This window comes from Eretmochelys imbricata, chromosome 18 (genome assembly GCF_965152235.1).
Source record: "Eretmochelys imbricata isolate rEreImb1 chromosome 18, rEreImb1.hap1, whole genome shotgun sequence".
In the NCBI taxonomy this organism is placed as follows: domain Eukaryota; kingdom Metazoa; phylum Chordata; order Testudines; family Cheloniidae; genus Eretmochelys; species Eretmochelys imbricata.
The window spans coordinates 222,806-242,838 of NC_135589.1; the positions used below are offsets into that span (position 1 = coordinate 222,806).

The 20,033-nt window shown below is 47.2% G+C and overlaps 1 protein-coding gene across 23 annotated transcripts in view; it reads right to left on the reverse strand.

Moving 5' to 3' along the window:
* The window catches only part of EIF4G3 (eukaryotic translation initiation factor 4 gamma 3), a 449,900-nt gene that overhangs the window by 46,339 nt on the left and 383,528 nt on the right, over positions 1–20,033 (reverse strand). For 22 of the 23 annotated variants that reach the window (XM_077837081.1, XM_077837080.1, XM_077837079.1 and 19 more), the window contains 2 exons: positions 8,869–8,986; positions 6,712–6,935 (listed from right to left, as the gene is read on the reverse strand). In XM_077837081.1, the coding sequence (XP_077693207.1) occupies positions 6,712–6,935; positions 8,869–8,986 (342 nt within the window). The remainder of the gene's footprint in view (positions 1–6,711; positions 6,936–8,868; positions 8,987–20,033) is intronic. The other variant, XR_013348334.1, reaches the window with a different exon arrangement.

Below are 20,033 nucleotides of genomic sequence, written 5' to 3' on the forward strand. Positions count from 1 at the left end.
CCGGCTGCCAACTAAACATCGAGCCGTTGATCACTACCCATTGAGCCCAACAATCTAGCCAGCTTTCTATCCACCTTATCGTTCATTCATCCAATCCATCCTTTTTTAACTTGCTGGCAAGAATACTGTGGGAGATGGTATCAAAAGCTTTGCTAAAGTCAAGATATATCACATTCACCGCTTTCCCCATATCCACAGAGCCAGTTATCTTATCATGGAAGGCAATCAGGTTGTCAGGCATGACTTGCCCTTGGTGAATCCATGTGGACTGTTCCTGATCACCTTTCTCTCCTCCAAGTGCTTCAAAATGGATTTCTTGAGGACCTGCTCCATGATATTGCTGGGGACTGAAGTAAGGCTGTAGTTCCCCGGGTTCTCTTTCTTCCCTTTTTAAAATATGGGCACTATATTTGCCTTTTTCCAATTGTCTGGGACTTCCCCCAATTGCCACGAATTTTCAGAGGTAATGGCCAATGGCTCTGCAATCACATCAGCCAACTCCCTCAGCATCCTTGGATGCGTTAGATCTGGACCCATGGACTTGTGCACGTCCAGCTTTTCTAAATAGTCCTTAACTTGCTCTTTCACCACTGAGGGCTGCTCACCTCCTCCCCATACTGTGTTGCCCAGTGCAGCAGTCTGGGAGCTTCCCTTGTCTGTGAAGACCAAGGCAAAAAAAGCATTGAGTACTTCAGCTTTTTCCACATCATGTATCACTAGGTTGCCTCCCCCATTCAGTAAGAGTCCCACACTTTCCCTGACCTTCTTCTTGTTGCTAACATACCTGTAGAAACCCTTCTTGTTACCCTTCAGATAGTTCATAGGTTCTGGCCCAGGCAGATAAAGTTTGAGAGTTAAAGGCCTTCCACTGAAAATGCTATGCCTCAGCATTCCATCCTGGGACCATTAACAGAAGCATCTTGGCTAGTCTCAACTGTTGAGAAGGTGCAAAGACAGCAAGGTGGTGACTGGGCAACCAGGACTCAGCCCCATTTTTATTTCTTAGTTGTGTCCATTACCTTGGCACCTTACAAAAATTAACACAAACACAATATCCAACAAAAATAGTTATTTCTAAAATGACCACATCCTGCTGATAGAAGGGTCCAACAATCAATTAAAGGTCTAGCCAAACAGATGACTCTTACACTGTGCCTGAACCTCACCAGGCTTGGGATCTGACCAACCACCCCAGGCAACAGGCTCCAGATACATGAGATCAGAACTGAGACTACATCTTCCACTGGTCCTAGGGAGAACTATCCCAGGAACTGACAGCAAGAGCAACAAGACATGGAAAAGGCAATTATACAGAAAACTGGGTCCCAGTTACTTTTGCAGACAAATAAAATGGTTACTAACCTTTCGTAACAGTTGTTCTTTGAGATGTGTTGCTCATGTCCATTCCATATTAGGTGTGTGCATGCCACGTGTATTGTTGCTGGAGATTTTTCCCTCAGTGAGGTCCATTGGGCCAGATCTAGCACTTTCTGGAGCCATGTCTTATGCGGTGATATAAGGGGTGCCGCTGACTCCGCATCCTCTCTCAGTTCCTTGTTGGTTAACTCTGACAAAGGGGTAGGAGGGTGGGTTATGGAATGGATATGAGCAATACAACTTGAAGAACTACAGTTACAAAAGGTTAGTAACCATTTTTTCTTTGAGTGCTTGCTCAAGTCCATTCCATATTAGGTGACTCACAAGCAATACCCAAGGAGGTGGGCTTGGAGTTAAAGGACATACTGATTACAACACTGCTCTTCCGAAACTGGCATAATCTCAGGCCTGTTGGGTGATGGTGTAGTGGGATGCAAAGGTATGCACCGGTGACCATGACCGGCTCTGCAGATGTTCTGGATTGGGACTTGTGCAAGGACTGCTGCTGACGAAACCTGGGCTCTTGTGGAATGAGCAGTTAAGATGGCCAGAGATAGGATATTCGCCTGCTCATAGAAAGCTCGAATGCAGGCAGTTATCCAGGATGAGATCCTTTGGGTTGACACAGATAGCCCTCTCATTCTTTCTGTGTGGATGAACAGTTGAGTGAATTTGTGGGTTTAGTCCTCTCAATATAAAAGGTGAAGGCCAGGCTAATATCTAACAAGTGAAGCTGTCATTCCTCAGAGTTTTTGTGAGGTTTCAGGAAGAAGACTGTTAGGAAAATGACCTGGTTGTTATGGAATTGAGACATCACCTTTGGTAGGAAGTCCTGATGGGGGCGCAGTTGGACCTTGTCCTTGTCCTTGTCCTGTGTACTGTGGGACTGAAATAAAGGCCTTGATCTCAGAGACCCTTCTGGCTGAGGAGATTGCCACCAGGAAGGTGACCTTCCAGGAGAGAAATATCAGGGAGCATGATGCTAACGGCATGAAGGGGGGATCCATGAGCTTCGACAGAACCAGGTTTAAGTCTCATTGGGGAGGTTGGCTTGTGTATCTGAGGGCAGAGTCTTCCCAGCCCCTTTAGAAACCAGACCGTCACCTTGTGGGAGAACAGTGACCTGCTGTTCGCTGGAGTGTGGAAGGCTGATATGGCTGCCAAATGCACTTTAATAGATGAGAGGGCCAGGCCCGCTGTTTTAGATGCAGCAAGTAGTCCAAGGTAGACCGAAGGGAAGATTGAGATGGAGAGAGAGCACATTCAGAAGCAACAGAAGAAATACTTTCACTATTCGGCACTGGTAAGACCACACCTGGAGTATTGCATCTAGGTTTGGTCCCCCCACTATAGAAGGGATGTGGACAAATTGGAGAGAGTCCAGCGAAGGGCAACGAAAATGTTAGGGGGCTGGGGCACATGACTTATGAGGAGAGGCTGAGGCAACTGGGGTTATTTAGTCTGCAGAAGAGAAGAGTGAGGGGGGATTTGATAGCAGCCTTCAACTATCTGAAAGGGGGTTCCAAAGAGGATGGAGCTAGGCTGTTCTCAGTGGTGGCAGATGACAGAACAAGAAGGAATGATCTCAAGTTGCAATGGGGGAGTTTAGGTTGGATATTTGAAAACACTATTTCACTAGGAGGGTGGTGAAGCACTGGCATCTCCATCCTTAGAGGTTTTTAAGGCCCGGCTTGACAAAGCCTTGGCTGGGATGATTTAGTTGGTGTTGGTCCTGCTTTGAGCAGAGGATTGGACTAGATGACCTCCTGAAGTCTCTTCCAACTCTAATATTCTATGATTCTATGACTTGGCCAAGTAGGCAGCCCTGGTGGAAGCAAGATCTGCCGAACCTGTTCCAAGCAGGCCTGTTCTTCAGGGTTCAGCCATGCAGCATCCATGCAGTGAGGTGAGGTCTGGGTGAAGTAACCAGCTGTGGGCTTCTGAAACCAGGTCCAGACAGAGTGGGAGTGAGAGTGGAGCTGCCACCAAGAAATCCAGGAGCATGACGAACCAATGCTGGCATGGCCATGATGGTGCTATCAGAATAACTCTTGCCTTGTCCTGTTTGATTTTTAGGAGGACCTTGTGAACCAAGAGGATTGGGGGAAAGGTGTACAGGTGGTGGCCTATCCACAAGAATAGCAAGGTGTTGGAAAGAGAGCCTGGGTTGTGTCTGCACAGTAAACAAAACTGATGGCATTTCCTGTTCTGCCTGGCGGTGAACAGCTCCACCTGGGGAGACCCCCACCTTTGGAAGATGAATCTGGTAATCTGTGGGTGAAGGGACCACTCGTGGTGGGAGAAGGATCTGCTGAGGTGCTCCGCCAATACATTCCTGGCTCCCAAGAGACGTGACGCCTCGAGATGGAGTGCTTCGTGCAGACATCCCACAGACAGATGGCCTCCTGACCCAAGGCCAAAGATCAAGCCCCTCCCTGCTTGTTGATATAAAACATGGCTGCAATACTGTCTGTAAGGACTTGCACCACCTCACCTGAGATCTGGGGGAGGAACACTTGGCATGTTAAGCATACCTCCCTGAGCAACCTGTTGTTTATGTGCAGGGAGAATTCTTCTTGGGACCAGAGGCCCTGACTCCTGACGTTGTTAAGGTGGGCACCCCACCCTAGGTCAGACATGTTTGAGATTAAGGTTATTGATCGTTGAGGGGTAACAAAGGGCACCCCCATCATTACTTTCCACCAGCTTAGGGAGGGACCATGAGCACTAAGTCCAAGTGGTGTCTGCTCAGGGAGTAAACTGATGCTAACCACATCTGGAGGAGCCTGATGCACAGCCTTGCATGCCGAACCACGTAAGTACAAGCCACCATATGATCCAGAAGCTTGAGGCACACCCGAGCTGTCATGACTGGGTGGGCCATGACCTTGGATATCAGGTCTGACATGGTCTGGAATTGGGTAAATTCCCCAGTAAATTCTGTTCTCTGAACTAGGACAGGAGTTGACTTCTGCTCATTTATCAGCAGGTCCAGCGCTCTGAAGGTGGCTTGGACTATGCTGATGCTGTTCTGTACTGGAGCCTGCAACCGACCTTTGATCAGCCAGTCGTCGAAGTATGGGTAGACTTGTACGCCTCGCTGCCTGAGGAAGGCTGCTACAACCACCATACACTGTGAAAATCCGTGGGGCTGCCGATAGGCCGAAAGGGAGGGCAGTCAATTGGTAGTGGTGTTGACCCACTACAAACCTGAGAAATCTTGTGTGGCCACGGAAGATAGAAATGTGAAAGTATGTGTCTTTTAAGACCTGGGCGGCGTATCAGACTCCTGGACCCAGGAAGGGAATGATGGAGGCCAGGGAGACGATGGGGAACCTTTGTTTACTGAGATATCTGTTGAGGCCATGCAGGTCCGAGCCGGGCGGGGCCCTCTTTGTCCTTTGGGATTAGGAAATACCGGGAGTAAAACCCCTTCCCACTCAAGTCTTGAGGAACTCCCTCCATGGCCCACATACGTAGGAGGGACTGCATCTCCTAGATGAGGATTTGCTTGTGAGAAGGGTCCCTGAGGAGTGATGGGGATAGGGGGTCGAAGGGAATTGCTCAGGACTCAGTGGTCTGATGTTATGAATGACCATGCCAGGCTGAAGGGTGACAGATGGTCCAAAAATAAAAGGGGAGGTGAATCTGAAATGGTGACTGATACAGGACCCTCGGGTGCACCTTCAAAAGGCCTGCTGGTGGCGCATATGCTTGGTACCAGTGGTGGGCTTTCGGTGGCACATAAGGGTCCCCTTTGAACTCCAAAGAGGAGTTTTCTCCTGGCGACCACGGTGGAGCAGTACCTGCTTCTACCTCCATATATGGTGCGAGGGTTCCGGGGACCAGTGACGCACAAGAGATCGGGACACTGGGATCAGGGAAGGTTTGCCCAAGAAGGAGCTGAGAGGCTTGGAGCCAGGAAGCCACCTTACGCGCCTTGTTCCCTCCTGCTTACAGATGCTGGAGCTGACAGGCACCCCATTGGGGTTGGCAGGACGGGCAGAGAAAGTAGGTCCGTAGCCAACTGGAAAGCCTCTGGAGTCAATGATACCATCAGACCGCTGGTACCATGGTGGCTTCCTGGTGTCGGCTGAGGGTTCTGCACAGGACTCAATGCCCTAGGCGGAGTTGACAGTGCCAGCATGAGCCCAGAAGCAGAAGAGTGGCCCAGCACAGGTCTCACTATGCTTTCTTCCCCCCGCTTATCTCTCTTCTGCACCGGTGAGCACCCTCTGTTGGTGTGCTGCTTCTTGTGCTTCTTTCTTGGCACCAGAGAATTGGTGAATGGTGCTGCAAAGAGCTCAGTGCCAGGGAAGCGCTTCGCACCGACACCCAAGTATGCAGTGCTGAATCAGAGTGGCTTGGTTCTGAGACTGGTCTGAGGACAACTTCCAAGAGGAGAGTCTTCAGCCTGATGTCTCTGTCCTTTTCAGTGCGAGGTCTGAAGTCCCAACAGATCTGGCACTAGTTCCTCACATGGCTTTTCCCCAAGCACTTAAAGCAGCTGGAGTAAGACTCACTTAAGGACATAGGTTTACTGCAGGAGGCACAAGGCTTGAAGCATGCCTGGCCCCTGGGGCGAAGATGTCTTTCAACGATAGGAACTATCTATTTACACTAACTATATACACTACCACTACTTGTAAAAACTATATACACAAAACTATATAACTAAGATAACTACGAACCAAGGAGGAGTTCAAAAACCACTGGAAAGAAGCCTTGCTGCAACAAGAAAGGTCGTTCCAAGAAACGTTATGAGCAGTAAGAACGAACTGAAAGAGTGTGGGGACGGCAGTGCCCCTTATAATGGCGCATAAGCATGTGGCTCCAGAGGGCGCCAGAGTCGGCCTAATGGATACCACTATGGGAAAAATCTTTGGCAACGGTGCAGGCACACACTTACATGGAATGGACATGAGCAAGCACTTGAAGAAGAAACTGTATTTTTACTTATGTGAAACCAAAAGGCTGTTGGTGAGCAAAGATGACAATAAGAGGAGAAATGTGTAAATCAGCTGAGTTATAAAACTTTGGAAACACGGTTCAGCTACAAAAGCTCCACTGTGAGTCACTGTGGGGAAAAAATCCACAATGACACACAGAGAACTGGAGTACTTGTGGCACCTTAGAGACTAACAAATTTATCTAAGGTGCCACAAGTACTCCTTTTTGCGTATACAGACTAACACGGCTGCTACTCTGAAACACGGAGAACTGTCACTTATATTGATTAATTCTCCTGTAAACATTTCTGCACATTCAGAAGGATTCCCCTGTATTAATGAGCTCCAGGAGTGCTCACCTAGCACTCATGGAGGAGTCTCTCACCAATTTCCTTGGCTTTGTTCCTGTCTGTCTCTGTGATGTTTCTCTCCATATCCATGCCACCTGTTAGCTGTTTCACTGTCTCTAGCATCTCTCGCCGTTGTTCTTCTTGTGCCTGATTGCCTAGCAGCAGCTCTTTATTGCTGCTACCGCGCAGGAAGGTGTTTGGACGGGTGACCGAAGATGGGAGTGGTTTGTCATTCTTCTCTCTGCCTGTGCTCCCACGACTAGAAAGTGAAAACACATTCATATGGAAGGCTCTTATCCTCTTACTGCTAAAAATTAACACTGGACACATTTCCCATAACATTATAAAAGCAGCTGGGTAGCTGTCTCTTATACAGTCTATTTGTTACAGAAAAAATGAGAAAGTAATTTAATAGTCAATGAAAGTTATTTTTAATACAGTTCAACTGTACAGATTGTGGTCAATATGCAGCCTGTGGATCCCCTCACCTTTAAACCTGTGGTGTGGACCTCAGACGCTGGATCCAACTGACGAATGCATATATACATGCACACAGGGGAGGGGGAGGGAGAGCATATGTGTCATAGTGCACATCTGAAACAAAACACTCTGAGGATATACTACACTTCTGCAGGTTCAAAACACAGTGAATTTTAATGTTAAAGTAATGGCACCATTTCACTGTGAAGTGGCCTGACTGGTATATTCTTTAGCTATGCATATATTGAAGTATAATTTCAAAATAGCAAAATGCTAAACACTGGGATTTCTGACAGATAAACCCTAGGAATTATGTTAACATTTTAATTAATTATTTGGAAAAAGGAAGATTATACTGATGTGGAAAAATCCCAGATGAGACAAAATTATTTACAACAGTCAATATTAGAGAAGACTGTGGGGAACTTCAGAGGGACTTGGTGAATGGACAGCCTGATGGCAGATGAAATTCATTGTTGACAAATGCAAAGTTATGCACATTGGAATGAATAATTGGTCAACTTTACATTAAGGGTACATTAAAGTAAATAGTTTATAATAATTTAGTAAATAATTAATAAATACTATAAGCACGTTACAGATATGAGTAGTATGTTTTATAGCTAGTTATAAACATAATGGTAGAAAGTGTTATACGTAAGCAACTGACAGACGTGTTGGACCCGATAACCTTCTACAAAAATTAATCATTTAATACACCTATCTTAATAATTTATTAACCCTTCATAAACGATAGTAAAAGCTTTGTTATCCGGAATATTGGCGGATGAGGGGTGCCGGTAAGTCAAAAATTCTGGTTAACTAGGAGGGAGGAAGTTTGAGTGCGGGAGGGGGTTCAGGGCTGGGGGTTGGGACGCGGGAGGAGTTTCGGGGTGCCGGATCCGGGCAGCGCTCACCTCGGGCGGCTCCCCACAAGTGGCGACATGTCTGGAGAGGCACGGCCAAGCAGCTCTGCGTGCTGCCTCCACCTGCAGGTGCCACCCCTGCAGCTCCGACTGGCCGAAATCAATGCTCCTGGGTGGAGGTGTGGCCAAGTGGCTCTGCACGTTGCCTCTGCCCACGGGCACCGCCCCTGCAGCTCCCATTGGCTGCGGTCCCCAGCCAATGGGAGCTGTGGAGCCAGTGCTCGGGGCAGGGACAGCACACGGAGCCATTTCTCTGCCTAGGAGCACAGACGGGAGCTGCGGGGAGCTGCCAAGGGAAGCTGTGGGGGTGGTGCCTGTGGGTGGAGGCAGCACACAGAGCCGCCTGGCCGTGCCTCTCTGGACATGTCGCTGCTTGCGGGGAGCCACCCAAGGTGAGCGCCGCACGGATCCGGCAACCCAAAACCCCTCCTGAGCCCCAACCCCAAGCCCTCTCCCATACTCAAACTCCCTCCCAGAGCCCACACCCCGCAACCTCTCCCGAAATGCTGGTTCATAGAGCTTTCTGGTTTGTAAAGTGCTGGAGAACACAGCTTTTCCTGTATTTATAAATATACCCTTAACATAAAGTGTGACCTTTGGAACAAATGATACATATAGATAGGTTCTAAATTAATTTTAACCACTCAGGAAAAAAGACCTGGGCATCACTGAGAGACAGCTCAATGGCCACCTCTTCCCTATGTGCGGTGGCAGTAAAAGTAGCAAATAAATGTTAGGATGCATAAATATTGGAATGGCAAATTCTATTGGCTGACTGAATCTTACCTAGTTAAGGCCCTGCGAGAGTCTAACTCTGAGGATACAGAAGAAGAAGACACAGACGACACTGGGGGCTGCAGTGCAGAAAATCTGTTCAAACTAGTGGCACTTGGTCGTAAGGACTCTGCAAGAGATTGCAAAAGAAGATGTAGGGAACAGTGATAACATTGGATTATCAAGGACACAGTGCCACAAAATAATTTAAACAATCTTCCATTATTCCAGAGTTGATAGCATGGAAAACCTGTGGAAAAGGCTGGCTTGACTCCATTTTATTCTTGCTTCTCATTATCATCATGGCATGCAGGGCTCATTCATAACTTTTATGATTTTTTCTGATTCCTAACATTGAATGCATGCCTGATTCTCTTTCTTGGCTGGATTATCACAATGCTTTATTTACCCGATAAACTGGGGTACAGAGATCTATTGGGATCCCTAGGGTGTATCTTGCATTCCACTCCACTAGCATTCCCGGATGGAAACTCTGGAAAACCAGGGAACTGCTAAGAGTTTTGGGGGTTAATTCTCAGCCAGGGTTCAGAGGCAGATCAAGGAGGCACTATCAGCTGGGTGCTAATTAAATGCACCTGAGCCTAATTCTGACAGAATATATATATATATATATATATATATATATATATATATTCACCCACAGTGAATACCCAAAGGGACTACACAGCTCAAAGAACTCCAGTTACTATAATGTAAGTAATCTTTCTTGTCCTGCTGCCTTCTGCTCATGTAACTGCAAAGCAGTAAACACAGAAAGAATACTAAGTACAATCTACAAAAGGATACAGGGTAGCACCAAAATTTCTTCTGAATGCCCTGTTCTGGGGCTTCTGGTCAGCATCAAGAAATCTGATGAGGTTCAATAAGGATAAGTGCAGGGTCCTGCACTTAGGACGGAAGAATCCAATGCACCGCTACAGACTAGGGGCCGAATGGCTAGGCAGCAGTTCTGCGGAAAAGGACCTAGGGGTGACAGTGGACGAGAAGCTGGATATGAGTCAGCAGTGTGCCCTTGTTGCCAAGAAGGCCAATGGCATTTTGGGATGTATAAGTAGGGGCATAGCGAGCAGATCGAGGGACGTGATCGTTCCCCTCTATTCGACATTGGTGAGGCCTCTTCTGGAGTACTGTGTCCAATTTTGGGCCCCATACTACAAGAAGGATGTGGATAAATTGGAGAGAGTCCAGCGAAGGGCAACAAAAATGATTAGGGGTCTAGAACACATGACTTATGAGGAGAGGCTGAGGGAGCTGGGATTGTTTAGTCTGCAGAAGAGAAGAATGAGGGGGGATTTGATAGCTGCTTTCAACTACCTGAAAGGGGGTTCCAAAGAGGATGGCTCTAGACTGTTCTCAATGGTAGCAGATGACAGAACGAGGAGTAATGGTCTCAAGTTGCAGTGGGGGGGGTTTAGATTGGATATTAGGAAAAACTTTTTCACTATGAGGGTGGTGAAACACTGGAATGCGTTACCTAGGGAGGTGGTAGAATCTCCTTCCTTAGAGGTTTTTAAGGTCAGGCTTGACAAAGCCCTGGCTGGGATGATTTAACTGGGAATTGGTCCTGCTTCGAGCAGGGGGTTAGACTAGATGACCTTCTGGGGTCCCTTCCAACCCTGATATTCTATGATTCTATGATCTCCTAGTTGCTCTCAGCAACATCTCCTACCTGCTCTCCCCTCTCAGGGTAACACCCTTTTATATATGACCAGAAGCCAGAGCAGGGCATTCAGAAGAAATTTTGGTCCTACCCTGTAACATTCTGTATATTGTACTTAGTATTCTTTCTGTGTTTACTGCTTTGCAGTTGCATAGGCAGAAGGCAGCAAGACAAGGAAGATTACTTACATTAAAGTAACTGGAGTTCTTCAAGATGTGTAGAACCTTTGGGTCACTGGTGGGCAACCTGGGGCCCATGGGCCACGCGGCCCATCAGAGTAATCCACTGGCGGGCTGCGAAAGTTTGTTTACATTGACCGTCTGCAGGTCAATGGCTGCAGTTCGCTGTTCCCGGCCAATGGGAGCTGTGGGAAGCGGCGCGGGCTGCAGGGACGTGCTGGCCGCCGCTTCCCACAGCTCCCATTGGCCAGGAACAGCGAACTGCAGCCACTGGGAGCTGTGGGTGTTGTGCATGCGGATGGTCAATGTAAACACACTGTCTTGCGGCTCGCCAGCGGATTACCCCAGTGGACCGCATGTGGCCTGCAGGCTGCCCACCACTCCTTTGGGTATTCACTATGGGTGCGCATGCATTCCATGCACCTGAGACTGGAAATTCTTTAATAGCAGTGTCCACTGGTCTGCACCTGTGCACTACGGTTCCTCATGCTGTGAACCAAAGGTATAAGTGGAGACATAGACCACCCACCCTTTCAGTTCCTACTCTACCACAAATCATGCGAAGATCCAAAGCAGAGGGGAAGGAGTGTGGGTCATGAACACCCATGGCGACCACACATCTCAAAGAACTCCAATGCTTCTTCGAGTGCTAGGCCCTATGACTATTCACTGTGGGTGATTCCCAAGCAGTGCTTTTTTAGGGGTAGGGAGATATTTGGCATCACAGTCTGAAGGACTGGAGAACCAAATGATGCACCATCTGCCAAGGCCTGAGTCAGAGCATAGTGCCTAGTAAATGTATGGATCGAGCTCCAAGTAGCAGCTCTGCAGATTTCAGAAAGTTGGACACCTTGCAGTGATGCTACTGAGGGAGCATATGCCCCAGTTGAGTGAGTTTTGATATATTACAGAGGAGGAGCTTCTGCACTCTGGTAGCAAAGGAGGATGGCAGCCAGAGATGTGCCTTGGGAGTCTTTCAGAACTATGGCCTTGCCCTTCATTCTCTTGGTGAAGGAAACTAACAGTCGGGGAGATCTTCAAAATGGCTTTATCCAACAAAGCTCACGAAAGCTTAGGCTCAAATAAATTGGTTAGTCTCTAAGGTGCCACAAGTACTCCTTTTCTTTTTGCCAACAAAGCAGAAAGCCAGGGCTCTTCAAACATGTAGAGCGTATTATCTCCCATCGTTTCTAGTGTTGTGAGGTTTCAGGTAAAATATAGGTTAATGAATTGTTTCATTCGGATGGAAGTTTGACAAGACCTTAGGAACAAACTCAGGATGTAGTCAGAAGGATGCCTTGTCTCTATGACAGACTGTTTAAGGCATGTCTGCCATGAGGGCACCAAGCTTACCTACATTCTGAGCAGAAGTAATCACTATTAAAAAATCCACTTTCACTAATAAATACAGGAAGGAGCATGAAGCCAAGAGCTCAAACAGAGGCCACATAAGTGCTGCTAGTACTAAATTTAGATCCAGGGAGGTATAGGTCGAGATACAGGAAGGAAAGTTCTAACAATACCCTTAAGTAATCAGACTTGTCATGGGATGAACAAAAACTGAGTCGCTCTCTACAGGATGGTTAAATGCACTAATACGTGCCAGATACGCTCAGTGCACTGCCTGGAAATCTGGATGGCTTTAGGTAGAGGAGGTAGTCAAGGATACAGAGACGTTCTGACTTCGCTGGTGAAAGGTGATGTTTCTGGCATCACAGGGAAAAATGCTTCCACTTAGCAGTGTAACGTTTACATGTAAAAGATTTTCTACTATTAAGCAAGACGGATTGCACCTCTTTTGAGCAAGTTCACTCTGAGCCTGTTGCCGTACCAAAACCCAGGCTGTAAGCTGTAAGGAAGTTGAGATGGGATGGTTGGTGCTGCCCCCAATTTTGAGAGAGTAGTGTGGGAAATGATTGCTGGTGAATGCATCTGCAGGTGGTCATTTGCAGGGTCACTGCAGTAAACCAAAACAGACAGGGCCACCAGCTACCGTGGTGCTATTAGAATTACCGTCACTCTGTATTTTGTGGAGAACACATGGTCTGAGGGGAATGGGAGAGAAGGCATACATTAATGGTTCTGACCTTGGGAATAGGATGGCAACCTGTCTTGAGTCCAGACTGTGGCTGTTGCAAAAGCAATAAACTTGGCATTTCTTGTTTTCTTGGGTGTCAAAGAGGCTCCAGGATAGATACCCCCATTGTTGTGAACTTTGTTGGACCACTGAAGAGTGGAGCTCCCATTCATGATCCTAGCTGAATGTCTGATGAACCTATCTGCCAGGGAATTCGTAACTCCTTGAAGATGTACTGTGGAGAGAGTGATGCTGAGCTGGGTGCATCAGTTTCATAGCTGTACCACTTCCGTGGATAGTGGTGTGGACCTTGCTTGTTTATATAACAAACAGCGGACATGCTGTCTGACCTGATCTGAACTTGAGTAGAGCAGATGATGGATAGGAAGTGTCTGCATGACTCGCAGACAAATGTAGCTATAGCAGGTTAATGTCAAGTGTGGACTCTTGTGGGGTCTATGAACCTTGGGCTATGAGGTCATCCAGGTATACTCCCCAAGTCAGGAGAGATGCATCAGGAATGAGTGTTATCATGGGAGGAGAGTGAGTAAAAGGGATCTCTACACATGTTCCTCTTTTCCCACTAGGTGAGACAGGCTTGAACTGAAGGTGGGTAGGAGACCTTCTTTTCAAAGGAGTCCTTATTCGAAATATAGGCTGATTTTAACCAAGTCTGAAGACTTGGCAGGTGCCATCTGGTGAACGGGGTCACATAATGCACATTGCCACCTGCCCTCAAAGGTAGAAACCTGTCCAGTGATCAGAATACTTTGGTCATGATTGAATCCAGGGCTGCTCCAATACATTCTATAGTCCATGTAGGTGTTAAAGTGGACTTTCCTGCATTTAATTGAAACTCAAAGGACTGGCACAAGTTCAGGTCACTGCCATCTGTACTTCTTGGTAGGACCGATCCTTGAGAAGCCAGTCAACTAGATAGGGAAATATGTAATAGATAAGTGGGTTCCTACCACTCCTATGGATTTCGTTAATATCCTTGGATTATTATTATTAATAATAATATCCTAACATCTGATAGCCCAAAGGGAAGTACTTTGAACTGTAAGTGGTACATGCCCATCATAAAGTGCAGAAATATCCTGAGGGTTGGGTGAATATTGGAGTGGAAATATTAGACTGTGAGCAGTAAACCAGTTGTGTTCATTCAGCAATGAGATTATGGCAGCCAACATAACCTTCCTGTATCTTGTATGATGGATGAAGACGTTCAACTGTCTGAAGTCCAGGATTGGCCTCCAACCCCATCTTCTTTAGAAACAGGAAGTACCTGGAGAAAAAATTCTTTCCACTATATTTGAGAGGTATAGACTCTATGGCTCCTAGATGGATCAAGGAGTTCTCTCCCTGTTTTGAGAATGCTCTCATGAGGGGTCCCTGAAAGGGAAGGGAGTTTGAGAGGTGGGGTCAACTGGAACTTGATGGTATAAGCCAGTAGAAATAATGTCCAGAACCAATCTGTTAAGTCTGCCATCATGGAAGAAAATGGGCTAGGTGACCGCCAAACGGGGGTGAAGGTGCTACAAAAACAACTGGTTGACAGCTCTCGAGCAATTCATCAAAACACCTTTTTAGAGGGCTGATGAGTCTGGGGAAGATGGTGATGGAGCTGAGCACCTGCCCTGTTGCAGTCTTCTGGGCTTTCTTAGTGGACCATAGGACTGTTGGTAGTAAAACAACCGTGGCAGTGGCTGGTATCTCTGTTATTGTGGTCTTGAGAATTTTGTCCGTAATAGTGGGGTATAAATACCCAACAAACGAGGGTGGCAAGAGAATCTTTCAGTGAGTGGGGTTCCTCACCAGTCTTCTCACTGAAGAGGGTGTTCCCTTCAAAGTGGATGTCCTTTGCTGTTGCTTGTATCTCCCTTGGGAACCCAGATGTCTGCAATGAGGATGCTCGTCTCAGACCACCAAGTTTGCTAGCGAGCAGGACACTGCGTCTGCTGCATTAAGTGACTCCTGTAATAGTGATCAGGCAACTAGCTTCCCCTGATTGAGTATAGCCTGGAATTGAGGCTTACTTTCTGGGGGCAGTTTGTCAGAGAACTCTACCAGCCTGTTGTAAATGAGGAAGTCATACTTCAACATGCTGGTTTGGTAGTTCATGATCTGGAAAAGGAGTTTCATCCCAACAGGGTCTAGCCTCTTAGCCTCTTTATCTGAGGGGGTGGCTTTTGGATGGTAGAGTCTACTGTGTTTGGTGGCTGCCTGGACTACCAATGAGTTAGAGTTGGGGTGGAAAAATAAATATTCTGTACCTTTAGGGGGGACAATCTATCTCTTTCCAGATCTCTTTGAGGTAGGAGCACAGGCGGCTGGGGTCTGCCAAATGTCCTTAGCTGGGTCTAAGATAGCTTCATTCATGCTTAAAGCCACTTTGGCAGGAGCCATTGAGTGGAGGATATCTACCAGCTTGTGTGCTGGATCCTGCACTTCCTCCAGTGGAATTTGGAGGGTGTCGGCTATCCTCCTGGGCAGCTCCTGGTACTACCTGTAATCATCCAACAGAGAGGGAGAGATTGGCAGTACTGTCTCATCTGGGGATGAGGACATAAGTGTTGGTGGCTCCAGCAGTACTGGCTGTGTCTCTTGAGATCCCACCAGTGCTTCCTCTCTAAACAATGGAGGGTAAGGTTGGCATGTATAATACTCTGGGATCTGATGGTAATGGTACCATGCACCCCAGTGTAACCATGTAGGGTTGTAAGGGTAGAGAGATGGACTATATGATGAGTACCAGTGCTCCCTCGATGGTAAATATGGATCCTGGATATGGAAAGGTCTCCATGAAACCCTGGAAGTCCTATCAGGGCTAGGCTGTTGTGGGGAGGTCCTTGACGGAACTTGCAATAGGTACCATCTCTTGTTCCTCCTGTGAGGTTCCTCTGACTCAAGAAGTGGGGCTGTTGATGTCACCTGCATGAGGGTGGCACAGCTAGAGGTGGGTTAGGAACAGAGCATCCTGACATCAGAGCTTTGTTGCTGGAGCGAAGGATCTGTTTATAGTAGATGGATGGTATTTCGATGTCCTGCATTAACACCAGTTCCACCAGGATTGGGGACCCCAATCCAAGTAGATAGCCAGATCCTGCATCAGGATGTATCTCGGTTTCGCCAGAGGAGGGCAAGCTGGTGTCTTTGGTGTTGGGACAAGCAGCACAGGCTTAGGTACATGGTGTGGTATTGCAGGTGTAGAGGGTGCGCACTCCTTACTACTTTTGGTGCCTGCTCGATCACACAGTAAGCTCCAGATGAACCAGATCCATGTTAAGGGCATGAAGTCTCACTTGAACCTCAGGGAAGGGAATGCAGCTGCTCTCTGTTTCATGGATTTATGAGCAGCCATCTTTGCCCTCTTGTGCTGAATCATAGAATATCAGGGTTGGAAGGGACCTCAGGAGGTCATCTAGTCCAACCCCCTGCTCAAAGCAGGACCGATCCCCGACTAAATCATCCCAGCCAGGGCTTTGTCAAGCCGGGTCTTAAAAACCGCTAAGGAAGGAGATTCCACCACCTCCCTAGGTAACTCATTCCAGTGCTTCACCACCTTCCTAGTGAAAAAGATTTTCCTAATATCCAACCTAAACCTCCCCCACTGCAACCTGAGACCATTACTCCATGTTCTGTCATCTGCAGAACAGTCTAGTTCCATCCTCTTTGGAACCCCCTTTCAGGCAGTTGAAAGCAGCTGTCAAATCCCCCCTCATTCTTCTCTTCTGCAGACTAAACAATCCCAGTTCCCTCAGCCTCTCCTCATAAGTCATGTGTTCCAGTCCCCTAATCATTTTTGTTGCCCTCCGCTGGACGCTTTCCAATTTTTCCACATCCTTCTTGTAGTGTGGGGCCCAAAACTGGACATAGTACTCCAGATGAGGCCTCACCAGTGTTGAATACAGGGGAACGATCACGTCCCTCGACCTGCTGGCAATGTCCCCACTTATACAGCCCAAAATGCCGTAATGCCTTCTTGGCAACAAGGGCACACTGTTGACTCATATCCAGCTTCTCGTCCACTGTAACCTTTAGGTCCTTTCCTTCAGAACTGCTGCCTAGCCATTCAGTCCCTAGTCTGTAGCGGTGCATGGGATTCTTCCGTCCTAAATGCAGGACTCTGCACTTGTCTTTGCTGAACCTCATCAGATTTCTTTTGGCCCAATCCTCCAATTTGTCTAGGTCCCTCTGTATCCTATCCCTACCCTCCAGCGAATCTACCTCTCCTCCCAGTTTAGTGTCATCTGCAAACTTGCTGAGGGTGCAGTCCATGCCATCCTCCAGATCATTAATGAAGATATTGAACAAAACCGGCCCCAGGACCGACCCTTAGGGTGCTCTGCTTGATACTGGCTGCCAACTAGACATGGAGCCATTGATCACTACCCGTTGAGCCTGATGATGTAGCCAGCTTTCTATCCCGCTTCTCTTTCCCCTGGTCATGCCTTCACTTAATGGAGCCTTTTGACTTTGAAGAGTGCCAGGGGAGAGCTAGTTGGCAATTCCAGTCTTGAGCTGGAGAACAGGAGGGCCCTAAATCTGATGTAGACCTCAGGGCTACCTCCATAAGGCATCGGCAGTCCCAGAACTCTTGAACTTTCCTGGTGCAAGGGGGAAATGAGTGGCAAATCCCATGCATGTGCCTCCATTAAGCAGCAGAGATAGGTCTCATGAGGCTCGCTCACCAGGAAGATGTGGGAGCAGGTGAGGCAAAATTTGAAGCCAGACCCCTGGGCAAAAGCCCCAGTGTTGGAGAGAGACAGGGTGGGGAAGTAAGCCCCTCAAAAACTCTATTAATTAAACTAGACAAACTGTGAGCAATAAAAGAGGAACAGAAGGGGCGATCAGTCCATGTCACTACTTATGTCTTTGGTTTGCAGCATGAAGAGAAGTACTGCACAGGCGAGGACCAATAGACCCTGCTATTGAAGAATTTCTGGTCCTGGGAACATGGAGCGCACATGCACCTACAGTGAATACCATATGGATCAGGACTTGAATAACTTCTTTCAAAATGGTTTCAGTTTGGATTAATATGGAAGAGGAGTTAGTTGCCTGTAACTGGGAGTCCGGTGGCACCTTAAAGACTAACAGATTTATTTGAGCATAAGCTTTCATGGGTAAAAACCTCACTTCTTCAGATGCTCAAATAAATGTGTTAGTCTTTAAGGTGCCACTGGACTCCTTGTTTTTGTGGATACAGACGAACATGGAACCCCCTGATACTTGTTACCTGTAACTGGCAGTTCTTCTAGATGTGTCGTCCCTATCTGTATTCCACTGAGGGTTATATGCATGCACCATATATCTGGAGCTGGAAAATTTGCATGCACCCTTTCTCTGTCTCATGGTTTCATCTGAGGCGATAAAGGGCGGGGCAGACTGACCGCACCCTCAGTTCCTTCTCCACTGCAAATCGAACAGATCCAGAGGGGAAGGAAGGTGAGATTGGAACACAGATAGGGACCACACATCTTGAAAAACCTTCAGTTACAGGTAAGTAATATCTTCTTCTTTGCGTGATGGTCCCTATTGTGTTCTACTGAGGATGATTAACAAGAGTCATATATCAAGGCATAATGAGCAGCAAAGGTATGTACCCAAGCTCCACATGGCCATCCTACATATGTCAGAAAGTGGTACATCGTGAAGCGCGGCTGTAGTTTATGTTTGCGCTGTTGTGGAATGGGCTCATACCCCAAAGGATGGAGACAGTCCCAACAACTGATAGCAGAGCGTAATGCACCCTGAAATCCAATTAGAAATCCTCTGTGTGGAAACTGTCTACCCCTTAATCCTTTCAGCTACCACGATAAACAGTCGAGGGGACTTCCTGAATGGTCTCATTCTCTGCAGGTAGAAGGCAAAGGCCCTGTTGATAACAAGGAAGTGAATGCCCCGTTCCTTTGCCAAGGAGTGAGGCTTCAGGAAGAAAGCAGTAAGTGTACGGGTTGGTTGAGGTGAAAGCAGGATACAACCTTTGGCATAAACTTGGGGTGCAGATGCAGAGAAACTCTGTCCTTATGGAATGGTAAAAGGGCAGGGGGTTCACCGTCATGACCCCCCAGGTCTCCTACCCTTCTTACAGAAGTAATAGCTACCAGGAATGTGACCTTCTTGGAAAGAAGAGACAGGGAGCACGAGGCCAAAATTCAAAGGGTGAATTCATTAAGGTTGAAAGGACGACGTTGAGGTCCCATTGGGGGTCCGAAGGAGGCCTTTCCAAAGCCTACTATTCAATGGATGTGTAAATACAGAGTGCCCGGCCACAGGGGGGTGGAAAGCACTAATAGCCACTATGTTCAATATCTTTATCAATGATTTAGATAATGGCACAGAGAGTACACTTATAAAGTTTGGGAGGGATTGCAAGTACTTTGGAGGATAGGATTAAAATTCTAAATGATCTGGACAAACTGGAGAAATGGTCTGAAGCAAACAGGATGAAATTCAATAAGGACAAATGCAAAGTACTCCATTTAGGAAGAAACAATCAGTTGCATACTTATAGAATGGGAAATGACTACCTAGGAAGGAGTACTATGGAAAGGGTTCTGGGGGTCATAGTGGACCGCAAGCTAAATATGAGTCAACAGTGTAACACTACTGAAAAAAAAGCAAACATCATTCTGGGATATATTAGCAGGAATGTTGTAAGAAAGACACAAGAAGTAATTCTTCTGCTTTACTCCGCGCTGATTAGGCCTCAACTGGAGTATTGTGTCCAGTTCTGGGCACCACATTTCAGGAAAGACGTGGACAAACTGGAGAAAGTCCAGAGAAGAGCAACAAAAATAATTAAAGGTCTAGAAAGCATGACCTATGAGGAAAGATTGAAAAAACTGAGTTTGTTTAGTCTGGAAAAGAAAAGATTGAGAGGAGATATGATAACAGTTTTCAAGTACATAGATGATCACCGTGCTTGGGGAGGATGGAAGGAATGGTATCCTGGTGCAAACCAGACATGGGTCTGTCCACTAGTGGAGGGAGAGGAATACCTCTGGGAGAACTGTCACAGGAGGTCCATGGTATGTAGCAAGGGAAAACAGACACTCTGGAACCACAGCTGGAGGCAGCAAAGGTGAAGACGAGTGAAGGTGGTGACATATGTGCAAGCCGCCATGTGGCCAAGGTGGGAAAGGCATGTCTGGACCACAACAGAAGGGCTAATGATAATTTTGGCAATCAACTCTTGTACCATCAGGAAGAAGTCCCTCCCTTGGTAGGTAGG